At 40.4% G+C, this 21,833-nt stretch overlaps 1 protein-coding gene across 1 annotated transcript in view; it reads left to right on the top strand.

The window, feature by feature from the left end:
- The window catches only part of Appbp2 (amyloid beta precursor protein binding protein 2), a 53,339-nt gene that overhangs the window by 17,190 nt on the left and 14,316 nt on the right, over window positions 1-21,833 (top strand). The window contains exons 2-8 of the mRNA XM_028890585.2: window positions 6,549-6,637; window positions 7,808-7,959; window positions 8,981-9,104; window positions 15,557-15,725; window positions 18,291-18,380; window positions 21,110-21,177; window positions 21,256-21,361. Of these exons, the coding sequence (XP_028746418.1) occupies window positions 6,549-6,637; window positions 7,808-7,959; window positions 8,981-9,104; window positions 15,557-15,725; window positions 18,291-18,380; window positions 21,110-21,177; window positions 21,256-21,361 (798 nt within the window). The remainder of the gene's footprint in view (window positions 1-6,548; window positions 6,638-7,807; window positions 7,960-8,980; window positions 9,105-15,556; window positions 15,726-18,290; window positions 18,381-21,109; window positions 21,178-21,255; window positions 21,362-21,833) is intronic.

The raw sequence follows: 21,833 nt of genomic DNA, 5'->3' as shown, positions 1-21,833 counted from the left end.
GGTGTGGAATCCAGCAGGGTTCCAGCTTCAGAAGTGGCATCTGAGATTTGGACATCTTTGTGCAGGTATGAGCTTTTATGTGGGAGAACTTGAATCTGTGTAGTTGGGGTTCATCTTCCAGATTTATTCCTCCTGGGTTGGTATTCTTAGCACCATCATCTTTACAAGCTAGTTCACTGTTCTTGGGGAAGATGAGCTGTCCAAGGAGAGGGCAGTGTTCACCCAGCATTCAACCTACTGACCACATGTTTATAGACAAGGTTTTATCCATGACCTCAAAGATGTGCTCTGGAGAGTAGTAGTACCAAAAACAAATGCAGGAAACACTGGATTTTCTAGGGAGATAGTAGTGTCGGGATCCACCAAGATTCTGGGGTTGATACGGTGATGTAGCCTGTGAAACTGATGTAGCCAAGCTCTAGAACAGTTCACCTTAACCTAGATGATAGAATGGTCCACGCTCAGCTTTGGCAAAATGGTGGACCACTAGGTACACTGTCTTAGCCATGTGTTCCCGCACCAGATTTAACTGCAGCTCATCTTTCTGGAGAGCAAAGGAGAGGTGTGAAGAGAAGAGGACAGCAGAGGCTAGGAAGGTGTGCACAGAACAGTGAGAGAAGGACTGGACCTCATGGGAAAGGCAGGCAGGAAAACAGAAGGCATCAGTGGAGCAGTCCACACGTTCCTGGATACCCTGAGATCTTCCCTTCTTCCAACTGAAGTAGAAAAGTACCTTGGCCTCATACTATGGCAATGTGCATCTTGAACATAATCATTAGCTACTGGTTCTTGAACCTTTTATTCCAAAGACCCTTGTTGATGAGCACAAGTTCCCTTGTGCCTGCCAGCTGTGCCTGGTACATGGTTCCAAATGAGCCATTGTCACTCACTTGGATTTCTGAGCCGAACCACCTCTTAGGAGCACTGTATAGAGTGACTACCACTGTAGTCACCTTTCCACTGTCAGCCCAGCCTCACTCCCGAGTGTCAGGAAACTAGTGTGTTCAAGGCTCGCATGCCTCCACCTGTGTCCCCTAACTAATGCCTGCCTCTGCCCTCTACCTCTGCTAGTGGCTGACCCACCCTCACCCCAACACCTATGGCCCACCATACTGTGGCTGCCGGGCTCACCTGCTGGACTCCTGCTTCTTCCAGGCTGCGTCTGTCAGGCTCCCCAGTTCATCTTTTTACTAGATGACCTTGTAACTATTACAAATGTATAGCCAGGCGGTGGTTTAATTCCAGCATTCAGGAGGCAGAGGTAGGCGAATCTCTGAGTTTGAGGCCAGCCTGGTCTACAGAGTGAGTTTGAGGATAGCCAACACTATACACAGAGAAACCCTGTCTCTAAAAAAGAAAGAAAAAAAAAGTATGTTATAAATTAGTTATTTTTTGTAGTATTTTATATTCATGAACATTTTAGATTTTTGTTTTTGTTTCTTGAGATGGGGTTTTACACTAGCCCAAATTGACCCAGAACTTACTGAATAGTTTTGACAAGCCTTGAACTCAGCAATTCTTCTGCCTCAATCATTTGAGTGCTGAGATTAGAGATAAAAAGGCACCAAGCCTGTTACATTTTAAAGGTTTTGTTTGTTTGTTTGTTTTTGGTTTTTCAAGACAGGTTTTCTCCATGTGGTTTTGGTGCCTGTCCTGGATCTTGCTATGTAGACCAGGCTGGCCTTGAACTCACAGAGATCCACCTGCCTCTGCCTCCCGAGTGCTGAGATTAAAGGCGTACGCCACCACCGCCCCCATTTTTGGGTTTTGTGTGACTATCTCCTTGATATTTTTGCCTGTGATATATTGGTTACAAAGTCAATGTTACCAGGTCACTTTTAGTATTCTGATTTTTGTGTGTTCAGGTGTGCAGGTTACATGTATGTGCACAAAGTGTAGAGGCCAAAGATCTGTTATGAGTGTCATTTGCTAAGAAACTCTTAACTTTGGGTTTTGTTGTTTGTTGAGACAGAGTCTCTTCACTGGCCTGGAGCTCACTAAGCAGCCCAGATGAACTGGACTAGCCTGTGAGTTCCAGGGATCCTCTTGTCCCTATCTCCCAGCGCTTGGATTATAAATACTACATCATGCCTCTCTTTTTCACAGGGGTTCTGGAGTTAGAGCTCAGGTCTTCATGCTTGTATTGGCTAACACTTTCCTGCTGAGTTATCTCCCCAGTGCCAGCGCCGATTGAGCTTTTTTTTTTCCCCAAAAAAAATCTGCCCTTTATTTATGATTTAGCTTTTTAACATTTAAAAATTTGGGGTTGTTGAGATAGCTTGGTGGGTAAAAAAGCCTTCTGTGAAAGCCTGGAGTTTAGTCTCCAGAATCTGCAAGAAAGAATGGTTCCTGAAATTTGTACTCTTCCACACATGTGCTTGCATTTACACACTCAACAATAATTATGAATAAAATGAAAATTTTTAAAAAAAATATTTAGGGATTAGATACTATTTTTATCTCAAGTTGGTATCTCCAACCCCCCCCTTTGGCCTGTCAACTATATTAATTTTTATTTTGGGATAAATTTAAGGGTGAAACAAACTTGAATGGAACTGTTAAATCATTACCTGTGTCTGGTAATTTAAGTATGAAGACATTTTATCTAGAAAAGTTAAATGTCTCAGTATAGAAACAGACAGAGCAGGTTTTCAAACTGTATCTTTTTTGTTTTTGTTTTGAGACAGGATTTCTCTGTATAGACCAGGCCCTGAACTCACAGAGATAGGCATGTACCACCATTGCCCAGTTTAATCCATATCTTTTTTTTTTTTAAAAGATTTATTTATTTATTATGTGTACAGTGTTCTGCTTGTGTGTATCCCTGCAGGCCAGAAGAGGGCACCAGATCTCATTACAGATGGTTGTGAGCCACCATGTGGTTGCTGGGAATTGAACTCAGGACCTCTGGAAGAGCAGCCAGTGCTCTTAACCGCTGAGCCATCTCTCCAGACCCTTAATCCATATCTTAAGGAAGCACCGCCCCTAAATTTTATTTCAAACTCCATTTAGTATGTTATACCAATTTTAGTGAGGGATATTAAGAACTGCACAACACATGCAGTTGGACTCGTGTTTATTTGACTGGCAAGTGCAGACACAATGGTTGTGTAACTTGTTTCATGTTTTCTACTTTATAAAAAATTCTAAGCCTTCAGGTTGATAGTGGTAAGTCAGTCATTTTGGCAAGGGTTTGGGAGAGCATGTGTACAACTTGTGTGCGTATGTGTGTGCATGCATGTATCTGTGTGTATCTCAGAGCTTCTACATGTGAGTGCATGTATGTATCAGCACATGCACCTTGGCACACTTGTTACAGTGTGAGTGTAAAGGTCTGATGATAACCTTGAATGTCAGTCCTCCCCTTGTTGTTTTTCGACTGTGTATGCTGTTCCCCTGTCTCCACCTCCTCCCTCTTCTCCAGAGTGTTGGGATTGCAGACTGGGCGTTCAAACTGAAGTTCTCATGCTAACACAGCAAATGCTTTACCCACTGAGCCATCGGGAGTTAAGGTTTTTTTCTTAGTGTTTTGGGGAATGTCTGAGTATCTTAGTGTTTTAATGTCTGAGTATCTTAGTGTTTTAATGTCTGAGTATCTTAGTGTTTTGGGGGAATGTCCGAGTATCTTAGTGTTTTGGGGGAATGTCTGAGTATCTTAGTGTTTTGGGGGAATGTCCAAGTATCTTAGTGTTTTGGGGGAATGTCCGAGTATCTTAGTGTTTTGGGGGAATGTCTGAGTATCTTAGTATTTTGGGGGAATGTCTGAGTATCTTAGTGTTTTGGGGGAATGTCTGAGTATCTTGGTTAGTACATTTTTGGTTCTGCTTTACATGATTTTGCCCACAAAATCGGAATTTGGTTATAAATTCTCAGCTTTATTTCTCCTGCATTATTCTGTAATGGCAAATTGTCAAGTAAGTATAACTGCTTGGTACTAGTGAATTTTTCTGTAGTAGAAAAATCCCAGGGGCCGGAGGGATAGCTCAGTGGTTAAGAGCACTGGCTGCTCTTCCAGAGGTCCTGAGTTCAATTCCCAGCAACCACACGGTGGCTCACAGCCATCTATATCTGTAGTCCCCATGGGATCTAATGCCTTCTGGTGTGCAACTGTACGCACAGGCAAAACACCCATATATGTAAAGTACATAAATAAACCTTAAAAAAAAAAAAGAAAGAAAGAAAAAAAAGAAAAGCCATTTCCAAAAGCAGTTCTCTCCTTATGAACCAGGTTTTAACGTTAATTTAAATATCTTCATTCCATGAAGAACATGGTTCTGTTCTCCTTCCTAAACATGTGGTCCCTCTCCTCGCCAGCAGTTGTTGGGTCTGTACCCCCCCCACACACACACACTTCACACACCACGCTTCCTTTCCTCTCTCATGTTAGAGATAGAACCCAGGGCTTCTTGGTCTATGCTGTAAGTTTTCTATCACTGAGCTGTGTGTGTACCTAATTTAATGTGGCCTTTGTGTGACTAATGATCTTATGCTCAAGAGTATGCTGAGTTTGCAGTGTGCTTTCCTGCACAGAGTAAGCTACCTTCCTCTTTTTGTGCAACTGATGTCATCAATTGAGTTAGTGTGAAGTGACTGTAATACAGAGTGAACTACGATAACAAAATTTGTCATTAAAGGTACCGTATAGCATACATACATTCAAAAGCATTTGGTGAAATAGAGGCCAGGGAAAAAACGATAAAACTGAATTTGTTTCTTTTTTCAAATTTCATTCATTTATTTTATGTATGAGTGCTTTGACTGGTTGTGTATCTCTGTACCATATGTTTGCCTGGTGCCCAAGGAAGCCAGAAGAATGTGTTGTATCCTCTGGAGTTGGAGTTACAGTTATGAGCCACCATGTGAGTGCTGGGAATTGAATCCAAGTCCCCTAAAGAGCAGTCAATCTCTTAACTGATGAGCCACCTGTCCAGCCCCTCTCCATATTTGTTTTTTAACTTGTCATTAATTAATTAAACTTTTTATATTTGTGCATGTATGTGGAGATCAGAAGATGGTTGGAGGAATCAGTTCTCTCCTTCCACCCTGTGGGTCCTCTAGTCATCAGGCTAAGCTACAAAACTCCTTTACTCAAGAAGCCATCTTGGCAGTCCCTAAATTGTTCTTTTCTTGATTTATTTATTTATTTATTTATTTATTTATTTATTTATTTATTTATTTATTTATTTAGAGACGAGTTTCTCTGTGTAGCCCTTGCTATCCTGGAACTTGCCCTGTAGATCAGGGCTGCCTCAAACTCAGATCTGACTACCCCTGTCTCCTGAATGCTGGGATTAAAGATGTGTGCCACCACTGCCTGGCTCCTAAATTGTTCTTTTAAAAAGTACCAGTTCCTGCTGGGCAGTGGTGATACACGCCTTTAATCCCAGTACTTGAGAGGCAGAGGCAGGCAGATCTTAATGAGTTTGAGGTTCAACCTGGTTTATAGAGCGAGATACACAGAGAAACCTTGTCTGGAAAAACCAAAACCAAACCAAAAACAAAACAAAACAAAAAAACCAACCAGTTCTAACAAGTCAGAAATATATGAATCCTTGTCATCTTGGATCTATAGATAGATGTACTGTATAATGTTAGTGCTTGTGAAATATATGCAGAACCAAGCTGAATATTTGAGATGGGCTGAAGGGCCCCTATGGAGCATATTGACAAGGTATTTTCTTTTTTTAAATTTACGCTTTTTTTTTTTTAAATTTTACTTACTTTATTTTACAATACCATTCAGTTCTACAGACAAGGTATTCTCTAGACACTGTCTTTGCTGTTACTTTGATAACTTCAAATTATCCAGTTTTGTTTAAGGAATAAAGAAACGGGGCTTGGAGATTGCTCAGTGGTTAAGTGGTTATTGTTCTTGGAGTGGACCCGAGTTCAATTCCCAGCACCCACATCAGGCAGCTTATAACTGCTTGTAACTCCAGATTCAGGGGATGGCCCTAATCTTAGGTACATGTACATATATGGACAAACGCACATGTACACATAAATAAATAATAATAAAATATTTTTAAAAAGAAACATTTAAGTTTCTTAAATAATGGGTGTGTATATGATAAAATATATAGTTATATACTGTTTTTCGTTATGTGAGCATGTTCCAGGTGCTATTCTATTTCACAGTACCAATTCTGAACATTTATGTACAATTGTTAAAGTCTCTATGAGTTGTAGAAATTTGTTCATTACATTTTTCTTTTTGTAAGCCTCTTTTCTGATATTGCTGTGTATTCATACTTAAAATCAATCATTAAATCCTCTTCTAAATCCATTTTTAAAAAAAAAAAAAAAAAATCACCGAGTAGGAAGTTAAATTAAAAAGTTCCAAATACTGCTGGGTGGTGGTGGCGCATGCCTTTAATCCCAGCCAGCACTGTGGGAGGCAGAGGCAGGCGTATCTCTGTGAGTTCAAGGCCAGCCTGGGCTACAGAGTGAGTTCCAGGAAAGGCGCAAAGCTACACAGAGAAACTGTCTCGAAAAACAAAACGAAAGTTCTAAATAATTATTTTTCTTTTTATTATTTATTATTACAGCTTTACCAGCAGGGACGCTTATGTCAACTGGGCAGCGAATTCTGTGAATTGGAAGTTTTTGCTAAAGTTTTGAGAGCATTGGATAAAAGGTAAATTTGTGTGTGTGTATACTACGTTCGTGCTTTCATCCGTCAGTCCTTCCTTCTGAGTCTCGTGGCCCAAGATGGCCTTGAACTTGCTAAACTTCTGATCCTCCATTTACTTCATGAGTGCTTGAATTGCAGATAGGAGACAGGGTCTCAAAAAAGAAAAAAGGACTACTAAAACATATATACCATAAAATCTGCCACTTAAACCATTTCAAATGTGTAACTCAGGAACTGGAGAGATGGTTCACTGGTTAGGAGGACTGCCTACTCTCCCAGAGCACTCAGATACGATTCCTAGCCCCTATAGGACAGCGCCTATGTGAAACTCGTTTCAGGGGGTACAACCCCCTCTTCTGGTCTTCAAGGACAACAAGCCTACATGTGGTACATAGACAGACATGTCGGCAAAACACTTCTCATACACATAAAATGATAAATGGTATAGAATTCAGTGGTATTAAGTACACTTAATATCAGCCACCAGTAGTAGACATCTCTGGAATGTTTCACCATTAAAATTTATGAGTAGGTGAAAGACCACTGAATGCTATGATAGCAAATTCTATGGTGAGAGAATTACAACTCAATGAAAAGCCTTGAAGAACAAAATGATAATAGTCATACTTTATATAATGGGAAAAGGTCAAAGGACATACTATTACTTTATAAATACATATAAAGCTCTTAGTGAGGGGTTTGATAGTTTGGTTGGGTTGTGAGTCAAGGTCTCATAGCCCAGTGAGGCCGTGGATGTTGGTCCTCGCCTTACACCTCACTTGAGACAGTGTCTCTCTTAGTGTTCACTGCTGCATATGCCAGGCTAGCCAGCCTGTGAGCATCCAGCAGGTCTCTCTCTTGTGTTCCCCTCTCCCCGTAGAGTTGCCCTGGGATTGCTGGTGCTTGTGCTGCTGTGTCCAGCTCGTGTGTGTGCTCTAAGACCCAAACTGGGCTGTGTGGCACGTGCTGAGCCATCTCCCTTTTCCTGTTGGCTTTGTTATTGGAACATTTGTAATTTTTAAAGCTAGCCCCATTCTTCAGTACCATCAGGTTACAGACTTAGCCTCACCTTATCTTGTTTTGGAAAAAACAATGGTATTATATTTAATAGAGGAGCAGCTAGCTCTAAAGGGGCAAAAACCTCTCTAGAATCACCTTTCTCTTGTCTTTCAGACATTTGCTTCATCATTGTTTTCAGGCTTTGATGGATCATGGTGTTAAAGTTGCTTCTGTCCTGGCCTATTCATTCAGTAGACGGTGCTCTTACATAGCAGAATCAGATGCTGCAGTAAAGGAGAAGGCCATCCAGGTTGGCTTTGTTCTAGGTGAGTAATGGCAAAGTAGAGGAGTGTTTTATTCTGTAATGGCCTTGGAGTTAAACCTTCTAACGATAAGGGTTCCCCCAAGAGTTCCCACAGTCTGCACATGCAGATTGTGAGCAACTGTCATACCTAGGTGTGGCCTACTCAACTTCAGCATCTAGGTGGTGTCTTCCTGAATTCTCATGGCATTCCAGCACAGTGACAGCAATGATAGCATTTACATATGCAGACGTAGACTTTAAGAAGTTGAGTAAGTGGATCAGCTCATAGCTTTTAGTGAGCTATGTTTAGAATCCTGTGTCTCTGTGATCTCAAAGCAAGTCTTACTGCTGTGTCATGCTGTCACCAAATTCTTTCACTGCTTACTGTATGCTGTGGCATGAGACTAAATCTTTTTAGGGCCTTGTTTTTGTTTTTGATTTTCAAAAGTAGTTAACGTATGTGGAGATATTTTGTAAAGATATCAGAAACCACTTTAAAAATATTCTGGAAAGGCTTATAACATATACTGCCATAATTTTGTAACTTGAATAGTTTTCACAACTGTACAGAGATAAAAGTATGTTTCAGGCAATTACTTACTCAAATTATTATTCCCTCTTTCTGTGCTGGGGAGTCAAACTTTTTTTTTTTTTTTTTTTTTGGTTTTTCGAGACAGGGTTTCTCTGTGTAGCTTTGCGCCTTTCCTGGAACTCACTTGGTAGCCCAGGCTGGCCTTGAACTCACAGAGATCCGCCTGGCTCTGCCTCCCGAGTGCTGGGATTAAAGGCGTGCGCCACCACCGCCCGGCCAAACTTTTTAAAAGTTAAACATAAGCTGGCTGTAGTGGTGCACGCCTTTAATCCCAGCACTTGGGAGGCAGAGGCAGGTGGATCTCTGAGTTCGAGGCCAGCCTGGTCTACATAATGAGTTCCAGGACACCCAAAGCTGTTACACAGAGAAACCTCCTCTTGAAAAACCAAAAAAGAAAAAAGAAGGGGAAAAAAAATGTTAAACATAATGTTACTGATGGTCTGTTCTTCAGGTGGCTTTCTCTCCGACGCTGGCTGGTACAGTGATGCTGAGAAGGTTTTCCTGTCCTGTCTTCAGTTGTGTGCTCTACACGATGAGATGCTTCACTGGTTTCGAGCAGTGGAGTGTTGTGTGAGGTGAGCTTGGAGCAGATCCTATCTATGGCTAGGTGGTACTTAGATGTAGGTAATTGGTGTTAGTGGTTTGGGCTCAGAGTTCTGGGAATACTCCCAACAATTGAGTAAATTTCTTAGATGATAATTATGTCATGGTTTCAGTAGTGCAACCTCCCATCTCCAAAATGTTATGAACCTGCTCTAGATTTGTGCGTGTATAGAGACAGGCTGACCTCGAACTCACAGAGATCTTCCTGACCCTGCCTCCCGAGTGCTGGGACTAAAGGGTGCAACACTGTTCCCAGCCTATTTTGTTTTTTAATAAAGTAAAAACCTTCTTGAACTGTTGGGCAGGAAACAGCTTGAACCTGGATTTAAAGAGAACATGAATCTCACGTAGTTTAATTACTTGAAGTCCAAAGATAAATACAAATAAGCTAAAAGAAAATAGTGGGGGGTGGGAGGAGGGAGGACAGGGGAATCTGTGGTTGGTATGTAAAATGAATAGAAAATCTCTTTAAAAAAAGGAGAAAAAAATAGAATAAATTAAAAAAAGAAAGAAAGAAAATAGTGGTATCTCAGAGTTTGAGAGAAAATAGTATCCCTTACTGATTTTCAGGACAAAGGAAAATATTTCAAATCCATCAAGACCTGGCAGATCTCCCTGTGAGTCTTACAACTTGGAGCTAGGACCCTTGGTAACCTCCAAATGAGTCACTGGCTGGGGGACTGGCATCCCTGCTCTACTAATTGTTGGAATTAGTCACAGCTTACTTCTCAGTTCTCTGCAAAGGTTATCAGTGCTTGAGCAGGCTCAGGCTCTGTCATCAGGCAAGAGGAGCAGCAATGGCTCAGAACGAGCGGACTGTCCGCTACACCTCGTAGTGATCCCTTTCTTAGCTTCAAGTAAACTAACTGAAAAACAGAGAGAAGATGCAGATAACCATAGTCAGAAATCAGAATTGAGACATGACTGCCGACCTAGAAATTTAAAAAAAAATCATAAGGGAATCTTATAAAAAGTTATACATCATCAGTTGTAAAATCTAGATTAAAACAACAAATTTCTAGAAATGCACAAATTACCCAAATGATGGTAGAAGAAATAAAAAATCTCAGCAGACCCATAACAAACAGATTACAAAAAGTAGTCACAAACTTTCTAACAAAGAAAATAAAGGACTAGAAGACTTCGCTGATAAAATGTGCCAATCATTTAAAGAGTTAGCACCTGTCCATCCCATACTCCTCCTAGAATATTGAAGAGTCCTTCCCCAACTCATTTTATGAAGTTACATTAATGAAAGCCCAGGGAGGATATCCCAAGAAAAGATAATTAATTATAGATCAGTACCTCCTTAAATATAGACGCAGAAATCCTCAACAAAATACTAACATCAAATCTAAAATAATATCTAAAGTGAGATTTTTAACCAAGAATGCAAGCGTACTTTGACATATGAAAATAAAGCAATGTAATATACCACAATAGTAGACTGAACAAAATGTGTGATAAGTATTTGAAAAAATCTGCTATCCTTTCTTTTTTTTTTTTTTAACTTGGAAACATTTCCATGTAATGTTTGACACAGAAATCATCAAATAGAAGTATACAGTGTTGACAGGAGGCAAATACTTGGAAACATTTCCATATAATGTTTGACACAGAAATCATCAAATAGAAGTATACAATGTTGACAGGAGGCAGTACATTTATAATCTATAACCCCAAATGTATTTATAAATTAGAAATGGAAAGATCTACAAATGAAATTATGAAGGTTCACCAAAGTCATTTAATCTGTCAGTTTCTCATTCATTTTTATGTCCTAATAATATTCTATTGTATGAATAAGCCACATTTTATTTCTCTCCAGTATTTGATAGCTATTTGAGTTGTTTTAACTTTTTTACTATTAGCATCACACTGCTGTAAACCTTCATGTACATGTTTCATAGGTGCACATTTTCAGTAGTTTGAGGATATATTCCTAAGGGTAGAATTGTTGAGTAACAGAGTAACAATGTTTTGCATTTTGACCAACCACCAAACTGTTTTGCCAAAGTGGCACACCATTTTACAATCTCACCAAATCCTTGTTTTTAAGGCTCTGATTTTTGTACAAAAGCATTCAATCATTCTGTCAGACCAAACCAGGAAAAGTAAGCTATAGTTCAGAACTGTTCTATTCCATTTACTATGCAAAGCCATTCTTGGCGTTTGCAACTCTCAGCCCTTTTGAGTATTCTTGCAGTGTTCACCTTTTCCTCCACCACTTTTTTTCTTCTTTTTTTCTGGTTTATTTCTATCTATTACAAATGTATAAAAAAATCCTCCATCAACGCTGCTGATAGCAGCAGAACCTTGAGAAATATACCTTTGGTTTGCCTCAGAAAAGAAACACATATTGTACTGTAAAGTTTATAAAATTGGCGCAAAACATTGTGATAATGTTACAATACCAGTTTTAAGAGTTCAGTGACTAATGGGGAGCCGATGGGATACATGCAGAACTGTGAAAGCGATCTCACTTAGCCAGCTGTACATGTAGACTGTAAATCTACATTCAGATCATTTCTGAACTAAGACTATCATCTCAGTTTATCTGTTGAGGTCAACCAGGTCCTTTCTTAATAAAACACACACACACACACACACACACACACACACACACACACACACACACACAGAAAGCTAGGACTAGAAGAGAAACTCCTTGCTGTGCCAGAGACCATTTATGACAGACTTACAGGGCGTGGTAGTGTATGCCTGTAACACTAGCTTGAGCTATATAGAAGACACTGTCTGAAAGCAAAAGAACGAAACAGGAGGTGGAGAGAAAAACAGTTAGCTTGGTGACACACTGAGTCAAGAAAAAGGCAAAAGATGTCTCGACTGGAAATAGTCAGCATTATGTTAGAAATTTTAGTCAAAATAGACAAGAAAAAGAAATAAATAGCATTGTATTGGAAAGTGGGGAAAGGACTTCATTCATTGAACTCAGAAACTAGATATGGTTTGTAATCCCAGCACTCAGGAGGCAGAGGTGGTGGGACTGCTGAGAACTTGTCTCTAAGAAAAGGACCAACAGCTGGGGAGATAGTCCAGCGAGTTAAGTGCTAGCCTGCAAGCAGACTTGGGTTAGGGGGGAGGTGTGTCAGGCATGGTGGCACACATCTGAATTGGCAAGCTCAAGATACAGTGAGAGATTGTCACATGCAAGGTGGATAGCAATTAAGGAAGAAACTCAGTGTTGACCTCTGCCCTTGACATGCGCTTCAGTACTTGTGTACACGTGCACACGTGTCTGTGTGTGTGTGTGTGTGTGTGTGTGTGTGTACAAACACACACATACACACACTTAAAGGAACAATAACCAAAACCTCTAGAAACTTTTGTAAATCAGAGGACAGTGTCAACACAGTGAAGCTGGGTCTCGTTGGTTTACTTCTGTAATCTCAGCACTCAGGGGACACAGCAAGGTCTGTCACTCTCCCTTCCTTCCTTCCTTCCTTCCTTCCTTCCTTCCTTCCTTCCTTCCTTCCTTCCTTCCTTCCTTCCTTCCTTCCTTCCTTCCTTCCTCTCTCCCTCCCTCCCTATTTGTTTATTTGTTTGTTTATGTGTTTATTTATTTGTTTGTTTGTTTGTTTATTATACAGCATGTATGTCTGCAGGCCAGAAGAGGGCACCATATCTCATTACAGATGGCTGTCAGCCACCATGTGGTTGCTGGGAATTGAACTCAGGACCTCTGCAAGAGCAGCCAGTGCTCTTAACCTCTGAGCCATCTCTCCAGCCCCCACTCTCACTCTTTTCTTTCCTGTCTGCACACCCATCTTGTCCTTATTTATTTGCAGGGTCTTACTATGTATCCAAGACTGTCCAGAAATTCAGTTCTCCTACCTGATCCTTCTTAGTGCTGGGAATACAGGGATACACTACCATTTCCTCTGACCCTGGCTCAAAAAAAGACAACCTACAGGTTGCAAATCATGTATTGAACAAGGGTCTAGTATTTAAAGTGTATCAAGTACAACTCAACAACAAATGACCCAAGGTTTTAAGTAGGCAAGAGACTTGAGTAGACACTTTCCAGAGAAGCTGTGTGAATTGCCAATGAAAAAACACTACCTTTTTTTTTTTTTTTTTTGGTTTTGGTTTTTTTTGAGACAAGGTTTCTCTGTGTTGTAGTTTTGGTGCCTGACCTGGATCTCACTTTGTAGACCAGGCTGGCCTTGAACACACAGAGATCCTTCTGACTCTGCCTCCTGAGTGCTGGGATTAAAGGCGTGCGCCACCAACGCCTGGCAAAAAAATATTGCTAATAGTCTCAGTCATCAGGGAGCTCTATGTCAAATACAGATAAGATACCACTTCACTTATATGAAGGGCATGTAGAATTAGTCTTAATGAACTAGAGATGAGCTTTGAGCCATCTTGCCAGTCCAGCCCTTCAGCTGCAGTAAATATAGTTAGAAACCAGTTGACTTTGTGTTTGCATATTTTCCATTCGAAACTTGAATAGTTTGGCGTGGTACTGTAGTTGCTTTTTAGCCCAATGTGATGGTATATGCCTTTAATTCCAGCACTCAGGAGGCAAGGCAGAGGTAGTAGGCTCTCTCTGCATTCCAGGACAGCCAGGGCTATGCAGAGACCCTGTCTCAGAAAAACCAACCAACCAACCAAGCAACCAAACAACCAAACCCCAGTTACTTTTTGCAGTAGCTGTTGATAAGGAAGATATGATTTCATGTTTTTAATTGTGAAAGTAAGCTACTCTGTCTCCACAATCAGAGTGCAGGTGGGAACCTTGGCAACACATCCTTTGCTCAGAGCTGTCAGTTGCACCAAAAGTTTCTTGGCTCTTCCATCCTGCTTACTCTCAGCCCAGATGGACACACAGAAGCTGCTGGGTCTCTGTATGTTCAATATGTGTTTGAATAGAGCACAAATGGGACTGCAAAGAACACCAAGCAGTGCCTTTCGGCATTAAATAGTCTGTGGCCCCAACATGTGCCAGTTACTAAGTAATGGCCAGAAAGGATCATCCTCCTGGAGTACTCATGGTAAAGAGCATTGGCAACTCCTGATATCTTTTCACTCTGACAGTCTCGTGTAACACAGGCTAGCTTTGAACTGCCTGTGGTGCTGAGAATTCCTTATGACTCACTCTACTTACTGTCCAAGTGCTGAGATGGTAGGTTCACACCACCATGTCTAGTTTATGGTGCTGGGGTTCGAACCTAGGATTATATGCATGCTAAATAAGCACAGCACCAGATGAGCCACATGCTCAGCCCTATTATTATTTTTTATTTGTAGACTAGGTCTTGCTACCCTACCCAGGATGACCTCAAATTCATTCTCTAGCCCAAGCAGATTATGAATAGGCAAAGCTTGTGCCATCAGCCTCCCTCAAGTATCTGCTGATTTTTTTTTTTTTAAACTCTCGTATTCTGCTCAACCTTGACTAGCCTGCTCAGAAGTATAGTCATTCCAGCCACGAGTCTAGAGTAATGACATGAATCCTCCCTCCATCCCCATCCCTCCTTTCCTCTTCTCCAGTTTGTCCAGTGCTAGGGAATGAACTTAGGGTCTCACACAGGGTAGGGAAAGGCTCTACCGCCGCCTAGCCTGCTTCTCACATGGTTTAGACAGTTTCATTGTTTAGGCCTAGCTCTGCCTCTAGAGTGCTGATATTAATGCCCTGCCTGGTTTTCTTTTAAATGTCTTTTATGTCTTTATTGCCTCTGGGTTCTAAGCATTTTCAGAATGGATGTGCCATTCAACCAGACATATAATAACACTATAATAGATATTTGTCCTAACAACTATTCTTGTCCTTTAGTCTGCTCTAAAGCATGTTGATACACTTTCATACTCATTAGATTGAAGCAGGTTATACGTTATTTTGTGTAGTGTACTCAAGACTTTCTTCCACAGAGGGTTTGGACAAGTAGGTGTCACTGTTCCCTTAGGAAGCAGCATGGATGACAGTGGTGGCGACTGATGATGTCATGCACAGACATAAATGAGAAAGAAAAGTAATGGCAAGTGCTAATGTCTCAGACTGATTTTCATTTTCTTCACTGTTTTCTGTATTCTGCTTGAATTTGGAATAAAAAAAATTGTGTTTAGCACATGGTGAATACACAAAATATACGACTATGTAGAAAACTCCAGGAATTGGCTGAGATTGTCACAGGGAGCTTTCAGCACTGTCAGCGCCACTTCAGACAGAACGACTCTTTCTCATGCAGCCTCATTTCTAGCATCCACTGTCTTGTCATTTAGGTTCTGCATCATTGTAAGAAGTTATCAGGATCTGGGTTGGGGATTTAGCTCAGTGGTGGAGTGTTTGCCTAGCAAGCACAAGGCCCTGGGTTCGGTCCTCGGCTCTGAAGAAAAAAAAAGTTATCAGGGTCACTATGCTGGAAGTACCAAAAATAAAGGACTTTTTTGTCTTTTTTAGGTTGCTTCATGTGCGAAATGGAAATTGCAAATATCATTTAGGTGAAGAAACATTTAAGTTAGCTCAGACATACATGGATAAGTTATCAAAACATGGCCAGCAAGCAAACAGAGCTGCTCTCTATGGAGAACTATGTGCGCTCCTGTTTGCAAAAAGCCACTATGATGAGGTAAGTTGACTTGGTGTTTTGATACAGGGTCTTTATTTGTAGCCAAAGCTGGCCTTGAATTTGTGATCTTCCTCTATCAGTCTCTCGAGTGCAGGGATCACATCCATGTCCATACCATGGTGACATCAATGTTTTATGGTAACTGCCTATGAAACAGGATAAGCCAGTCTTCTCTTACATGTCTTCTAAATTGTATTTCTTGTATTGGGTGGTCTTCAAGGTTGTGTGTTTTGTTTGTTTGTTTGTTTTTGTTTTGGATAAGAAAAGACCAGGTAGCCCAGACAAACCTCAGGTTCAGGATCCTTCCATCTCTGCCTCCTGAATTCTGGGATAAGGTTATAGGCATGTACTACCATTCCCAGTTTTCACATACTAGGTTCATGACATAGATTTTATTGCAAAATGGAAAAAGACTTAATTTTCTTTTTCCTTTCTTTTCTTTTCTTTTTTTTTTTTTTTGAGACAGGATTTCTCTGTGGTTGTCCTGGAACTCACTCTTAAGTCTAAGTCCAGGCTGGCGCCAGACTCACAGAGATCTGCTTGCCTCTGCCTCCTGAGGGCTGGGGTTAAAGGCGTGCACCCCCACAGCCCAACCTAGTGAAATATGTAAAAACTAGGCAAAAGAAGTGTTTGTGATATGCAACTTAAATATTTACAAGTGAAATTTAGGGCTTTTTTGTTTATTTTCTACAGGTGTTTGCCCAATTTATTTTAAAGAAAATGCTGTGTTAAGTGAGCCTTAATAGAAGCATTTGGTTATATGTCATTTTGGGTGAACTATTTTAACATGAGTTCGAACATAAGTATTTAATTTGGCAAGCACCCTACCACTGAAAATTTTTTTTTAAAGATTTATTTATTATGTATACAGTGTTCTGTTTGCGTGTATCCCTGCAGGCCAGAAGAGGGAGCCAGATGTCATTACAGATGGTTGTGAGCCACCATGTGGGTACTGAGAATTGAACTCAGGACCTCTGGAAGAACAGCCAGTGCTCTTAACCTTTGAGCCATCTCTCCAGGCACCCTCTCCCCCCCCTTTAATAGATTTATTTTTGATTTTTTGTTTGTTTCTTTTTGAGACAGAGTTTCGCTGTGTAGTCCTGGCTATTCTGGAACTCACTCTGTAGACCAGGCTGACCTCAAACTCACAGAGATCCTCCTGCCTCTGCCTCCTGAGTACTGAGACTAAAGGCATGCACCACAACTGCCCAGTTGATAGATTTGTTTTTTATTGTATTTACATGTATGTCTGTGTGCTGCTATGTGTATACGAGTGTAGAGGAGGCTAGAAGAGGGTGTTGGACCCAGGTTACAACGGGTGGTTGTGAGCAGTCTAATGTGGATGCTGAGAAGTGAATGTGGGTCCTGTGTAAGACCAGCAACTACTCTTAACCACTAAGCCACCTTTCCAGCCCTTTTTCATGTGTATGCATGTGTCATATGCATGAGTATGTATATATGTATTCACATGGGTGTGAGAGCATGTATGTGGGCAGGTATATGGATACATCCTTGTAAGTCCAAGGATGATACTGGGAATCTTAGTCACTGTTCCAGCTTGAGACAGGACCTCTCAGTTAAGCCCAGGATTTACCAAAATGGGTACTCTAGTTATCTTCTTTCTTTATATAATAGCAATTGTCACTGTCCAGAATAACTTAGTTTGCCTTTTATTTTTCTTTCTGCTAGGAAAAGATCATTGTTTGTTTTGCCTCATATTAGATATATTAGATATATGCCTGCCACTTGACCTCTGTAACTCCCTTTTCCATAATGGTGCATACCATGATGCTTTGTTATCAGTTAAATGTATCAATGAACGTGAAGTGCTTATTAGAACAATATCTAGCATAATGTAGGTACTCAACCAAACAGATAATTAATATAGAAAATAATATCTGGATACAATGGCACACACCTTTAATCCTAGCAACTGGGAGACAGTGGCAGTTGGATCTTTCTGAGTTTGAGGCCAGCCTAGTCTACATAGCAAGCACCAGGCCAGCCAAGGCTACATGGTGAACCCTGTCTCCCATAGAAAAGGGTGGAGAGTGGTGTGGGGAAAATGCTCCAGAAAGGAAAGGAAAATATAGGAAACCTAATCTAGAACTGAAGCCTAAAAGATGAGCTTCATACATACACCAAGGAGCCAGAAGGGGAACTGCTATATGCAAAGACTTCTGGGAAAAATAGAACATGCCTCCTTTCCTCATTGTGTATCACATCTGTAATACTTTAATTTATACAAGCTGTAGGAGTGTTTGAGATAGAATTCATACATAGGCTTACCAGTGAGTCACCAAGCTCAGGAAAATCTTCCTGCCATGGCCTCTCTGGAATGATAGGTGTGCACCACCACACTTTGCTTGAGAAAAGTATAATAGATATAAGAGTCAAAATAGTGTGATCAACTCACACTTTCAGAGAATAGTCCCAGAAAATTTCAATTGTAAATGTTTTTGTGTGTGTTTAAGTACTTGAAATCTTGTAGGAAAAAGTCACAATCATTTCATTAAATACTGCCATTTAGTTTGTCACAGTTTTTCTCTTCTCACTTTTTCAAAGGCATATAAGTGGTGTGTGGAGGCAATGAAGGAGATCACGGCAGGCTTACCAGTCAAAGTGGTGGTGGATGTCTTAAGGCAAGCTTCGAAGGTGAGTATGACATTAATAATGAAGTGTTTTATGCAGCTTACCTGGCTTTAAGTTGTTAATCAGTCTTTAATAACTAACTAGATCTGTTTTCTAAGTTTCTCTGCTTAGTTTTAGAAATTCAGTTTCTAATCAAAACTGTCCAATAGAAGGAGACAGAGGCAAGGTGGGTTCTGAGGTTAACTTGGTTTACATAGTGAGTTCCAGGACAGCCAGGGCCACATAGAAAGACCCTGTCTCCAAAAACAAACAAACAACTGTCTTATAAATTTTCTGTTATGAAAGAAACCTGTGAAAATAATTGCTTGAGCTCACTGAAGTACACATCACAGTAATATTTGATGCTAATTGGGCTTAAAATTTTGTCGTCCTTAAAGCTGAGTAGTAACCTCAGTTTCTCATTGGAAATGATGTGGGTGGGACCCGTAGGCCGAGGGCTACAGTGTCTCCTAGTGTATTTACCTTCTTTCTAGATTGCATTTCACAGTGAGAGAGCTTATTATACTGGACCTGCTAGACAGTCTTTATTTGATTTTTCTCCTGTTTCTTTTTCTGTAAATAAGTATATGAATTCTTTGAGGCTATGTATTAGGACCTCAGAGTTCTGCTTCTGTATAGAAAAGCCTTAAAGCACTGATGGGCTTTCACATATGTTCTTTGTGTAAAAGTTACTCACACTTGAATATTCCCTTCTGATTGGTTTTGTCCGAGTCATTTCGATTAAAAAAGACCGCAGATTTTTGGTTTAGAAGACACCACTGTTTCTGCGAAATACTAAAATGTTGTTTATTGAGATGTGATCTTGGTATGCAACCTCAGCTAGCCTTAAGCTTGCTGTGTAGTCAAGACTGCCCTCAAATTGTCACTTTACTTGGGCTACAGGCATGTTCCAGTGTGCCTGAGTCTCCATCATTCACTTTAGAGGAAGTGAATAGCAACATATATATTCAGATCTCATCCGCATAAGAAAAAGATGTTAGCGTGCTTAATTTAAACATTAAATATATGCTTGTATGAAATAATATAACATGCAAAATTTGTATATGCACAATGTATTTAGAATTCAAAAATTGGCAGTCTTCATGGTTCAAAATAATTTTTTAGCCAGGTGGTAGTGGCACCCACCTTTAATCCAGCACTCAGTGTGTTACAGAGGCAGGCGGATCTCTGTGAGTTTGAGGCCAGCATGGTCTACAGAGTGAGTTCCAGGACAGCCAAGACTGCATAGTGAAATCCTGTCTTAAAAAACGAAAACAACAACAAAAGTAATTAAAAACTTGAAGTTCTTCTGTACATATAAAAATTACTTTGTGAGCCTTTGTCCATGATAACTTGATGTCCGGGATTTTATCTGATCTCATAAGCCATGTGGGGAAGTCCTGAATAACAAGACCTGTAAACAGCAGGTGCTGTTTAACAAAAAGGTCCAGTCAGATGGCTCAGTTCATAAAGGCACTTGCCACCAAGCATGACACCTGAGTTCAACCCCTGGGAGACTCACATGGTAGAAAGAACAAACCCAATGCTGGAATATGTCCTCTGACCACCACACATTGTATTCATTTGCACATACGTGCATGTTTGTGTGTGCACAATAAGCTGTTAATAAATAATTTTAAAGTATGGGACTGCAGAGATGGCCCAGCAGTTAAACACTGGCTACTTTTCCGGAGGACCAGGTGCTGTTTAACAAAAAGGTCCAGTCAGATGGCTCAGTTCATAAAGGCACTTGCCACCAAGCATGACACCTGAGTTCAACCCCTGGGAGACTCACATGGTAGAAAGAACAAACCCAATGCTGGAATATGTCCTCTGACCACCACACATTGTATTCATTTGCACATACGTGCATGTTTGTGTGTGCACAATAAGCTGTTAATAAATAATTTTAAAGTATGGGACTGCAGAGATGGCCCAGCAGTTAAACACTGGCTACTTTTCCGGAGGACCCAGGTTTGATTCTCAGCACCTATGTGGCAGCTCACAACCTCTAATTCTAAGAGATCTAACACCTTCTTCTGGCATACATATAGGCAAATACCCTACACATAAAAACATATTTAAAAGTGTGTGTGTGTAGTGAGAAAAGTACGTTGTAACATATTCCAGAAGTAGAATATATACTTTAAAAAATATTACACTGCCTCCTCCCCCAACATTTTAGTTTAGTGTTAATAAAGGGATAGGCATTTACCTGCTTGTGGATTACCTTTTTTATAACAGGTTTATACTGGAAATGACTATCAGAATTTTCCCCAAGTTGTTTACAGATCTATTTCTTTTCCCCCCTCGGAGACAGGGTTTCTCTGTGTAGTTTTGGGCCTTTCCTGGAACTCACTTTGTAGAACAGGCTGGCCTCGACCTCACAGAGATCCTCTTGGCTCTTCCTCCGGAGTGCTGGAATTAAAGGCGTGAGCCACCACTGCCCGGCTAACAGATCTATTTCTTTAAAAATTATTATAGAGATTTGGAAAGAAATTACAGTGAAAGTGTATCCTTGGCTGTCTTGGAATTTCACTGTGTAGACCAGGTTGACCTTGAAATCAGATCCGCCTGCCCATGCCTCTTGAGTGCTGTGGTTAAAGAAAGGCGTGTTCCACTATTGCCCAGCAGAATCATTGGTTTTTTGTTTTTTTAAATTGACTATTATAGTGTGGTCTCAAACTATACTTATTGTAGCGTCCTAATGAACTGTTCGAGAGTTGTTTAATAATTTCCCTCTTTGTCTTTAGGCGTGTGTAGTAAAACGTGAATTTAAGAAGGCAGAACAGTTAATTAAACATGCAGTGTATTTGGCACGGTAGGTGATTGTTACTAAAGATACAGTTGTAATGTGTTTTTCAACTTTATATCCTAATAGTTCTGTATCTTTTTATAGAGATCATTTTGGATCCAAACACCCAAAATATTCTGACACACTGCTAGATTATGGGTTCTACTTACTCAATGTAGACAATATCTGTCAGTCTGTTGCAATTTATCAGGTATGTTAATGGTTTTTTCCCTTTGCTTTTAACCTAAGTTGACTCGGTGATCTATATTTGTTTACCATTTGTAAACCATATGTAAAATAAGTCTTTGAGGGGCTGCAGAGGTGGTTAAGAGCGTTGGCTGTTTTTCCAGAGGACCTGGGTTGAATTCCCAGCTCCCACATGACAGCTCACAACAGTCCGTAACTGCAGTTAGGGGGATCTGACACTCTCACACAGACATGCAGGCAAAATAGCAATGCATATAAAATAAAAATAATTAAAAGAAAAACAATAGCAGACCAATTTAAAAAATAAATAACTCATTCTTTGAAGAGCCCTTCCTTACTCCTGCATAAAAGATTTAAAAAAAGTCAAATGTTTTAAGAATTGAAGAGAGTCATCCAGGACTATTATCATTAGGCTATGGGTCCATATTCTACAGTACTTTCTGTCTGTAAGTTGCTAAGGTGATGGCTTCACTTTG

The sequence above is a fragment of the Peromyscus leucopus genome, chromosome 8b, assembly GCF_004664715.2.
Source record: "Peromyscus leucopus breed LL Stock chromosome 8b, UCI_PerLeu_2.1, whole genome shotgun sequence".
Taxonomy (NCBI): Eukaryota; Metazoa; Chordata; class Mammalia; order Rodentia; family Cricetidae; genus Peromyscus; species Peromyscus leucopus.
This window is presented reverse-complemented; position numbering and strand designations above follow the sequence as displayed.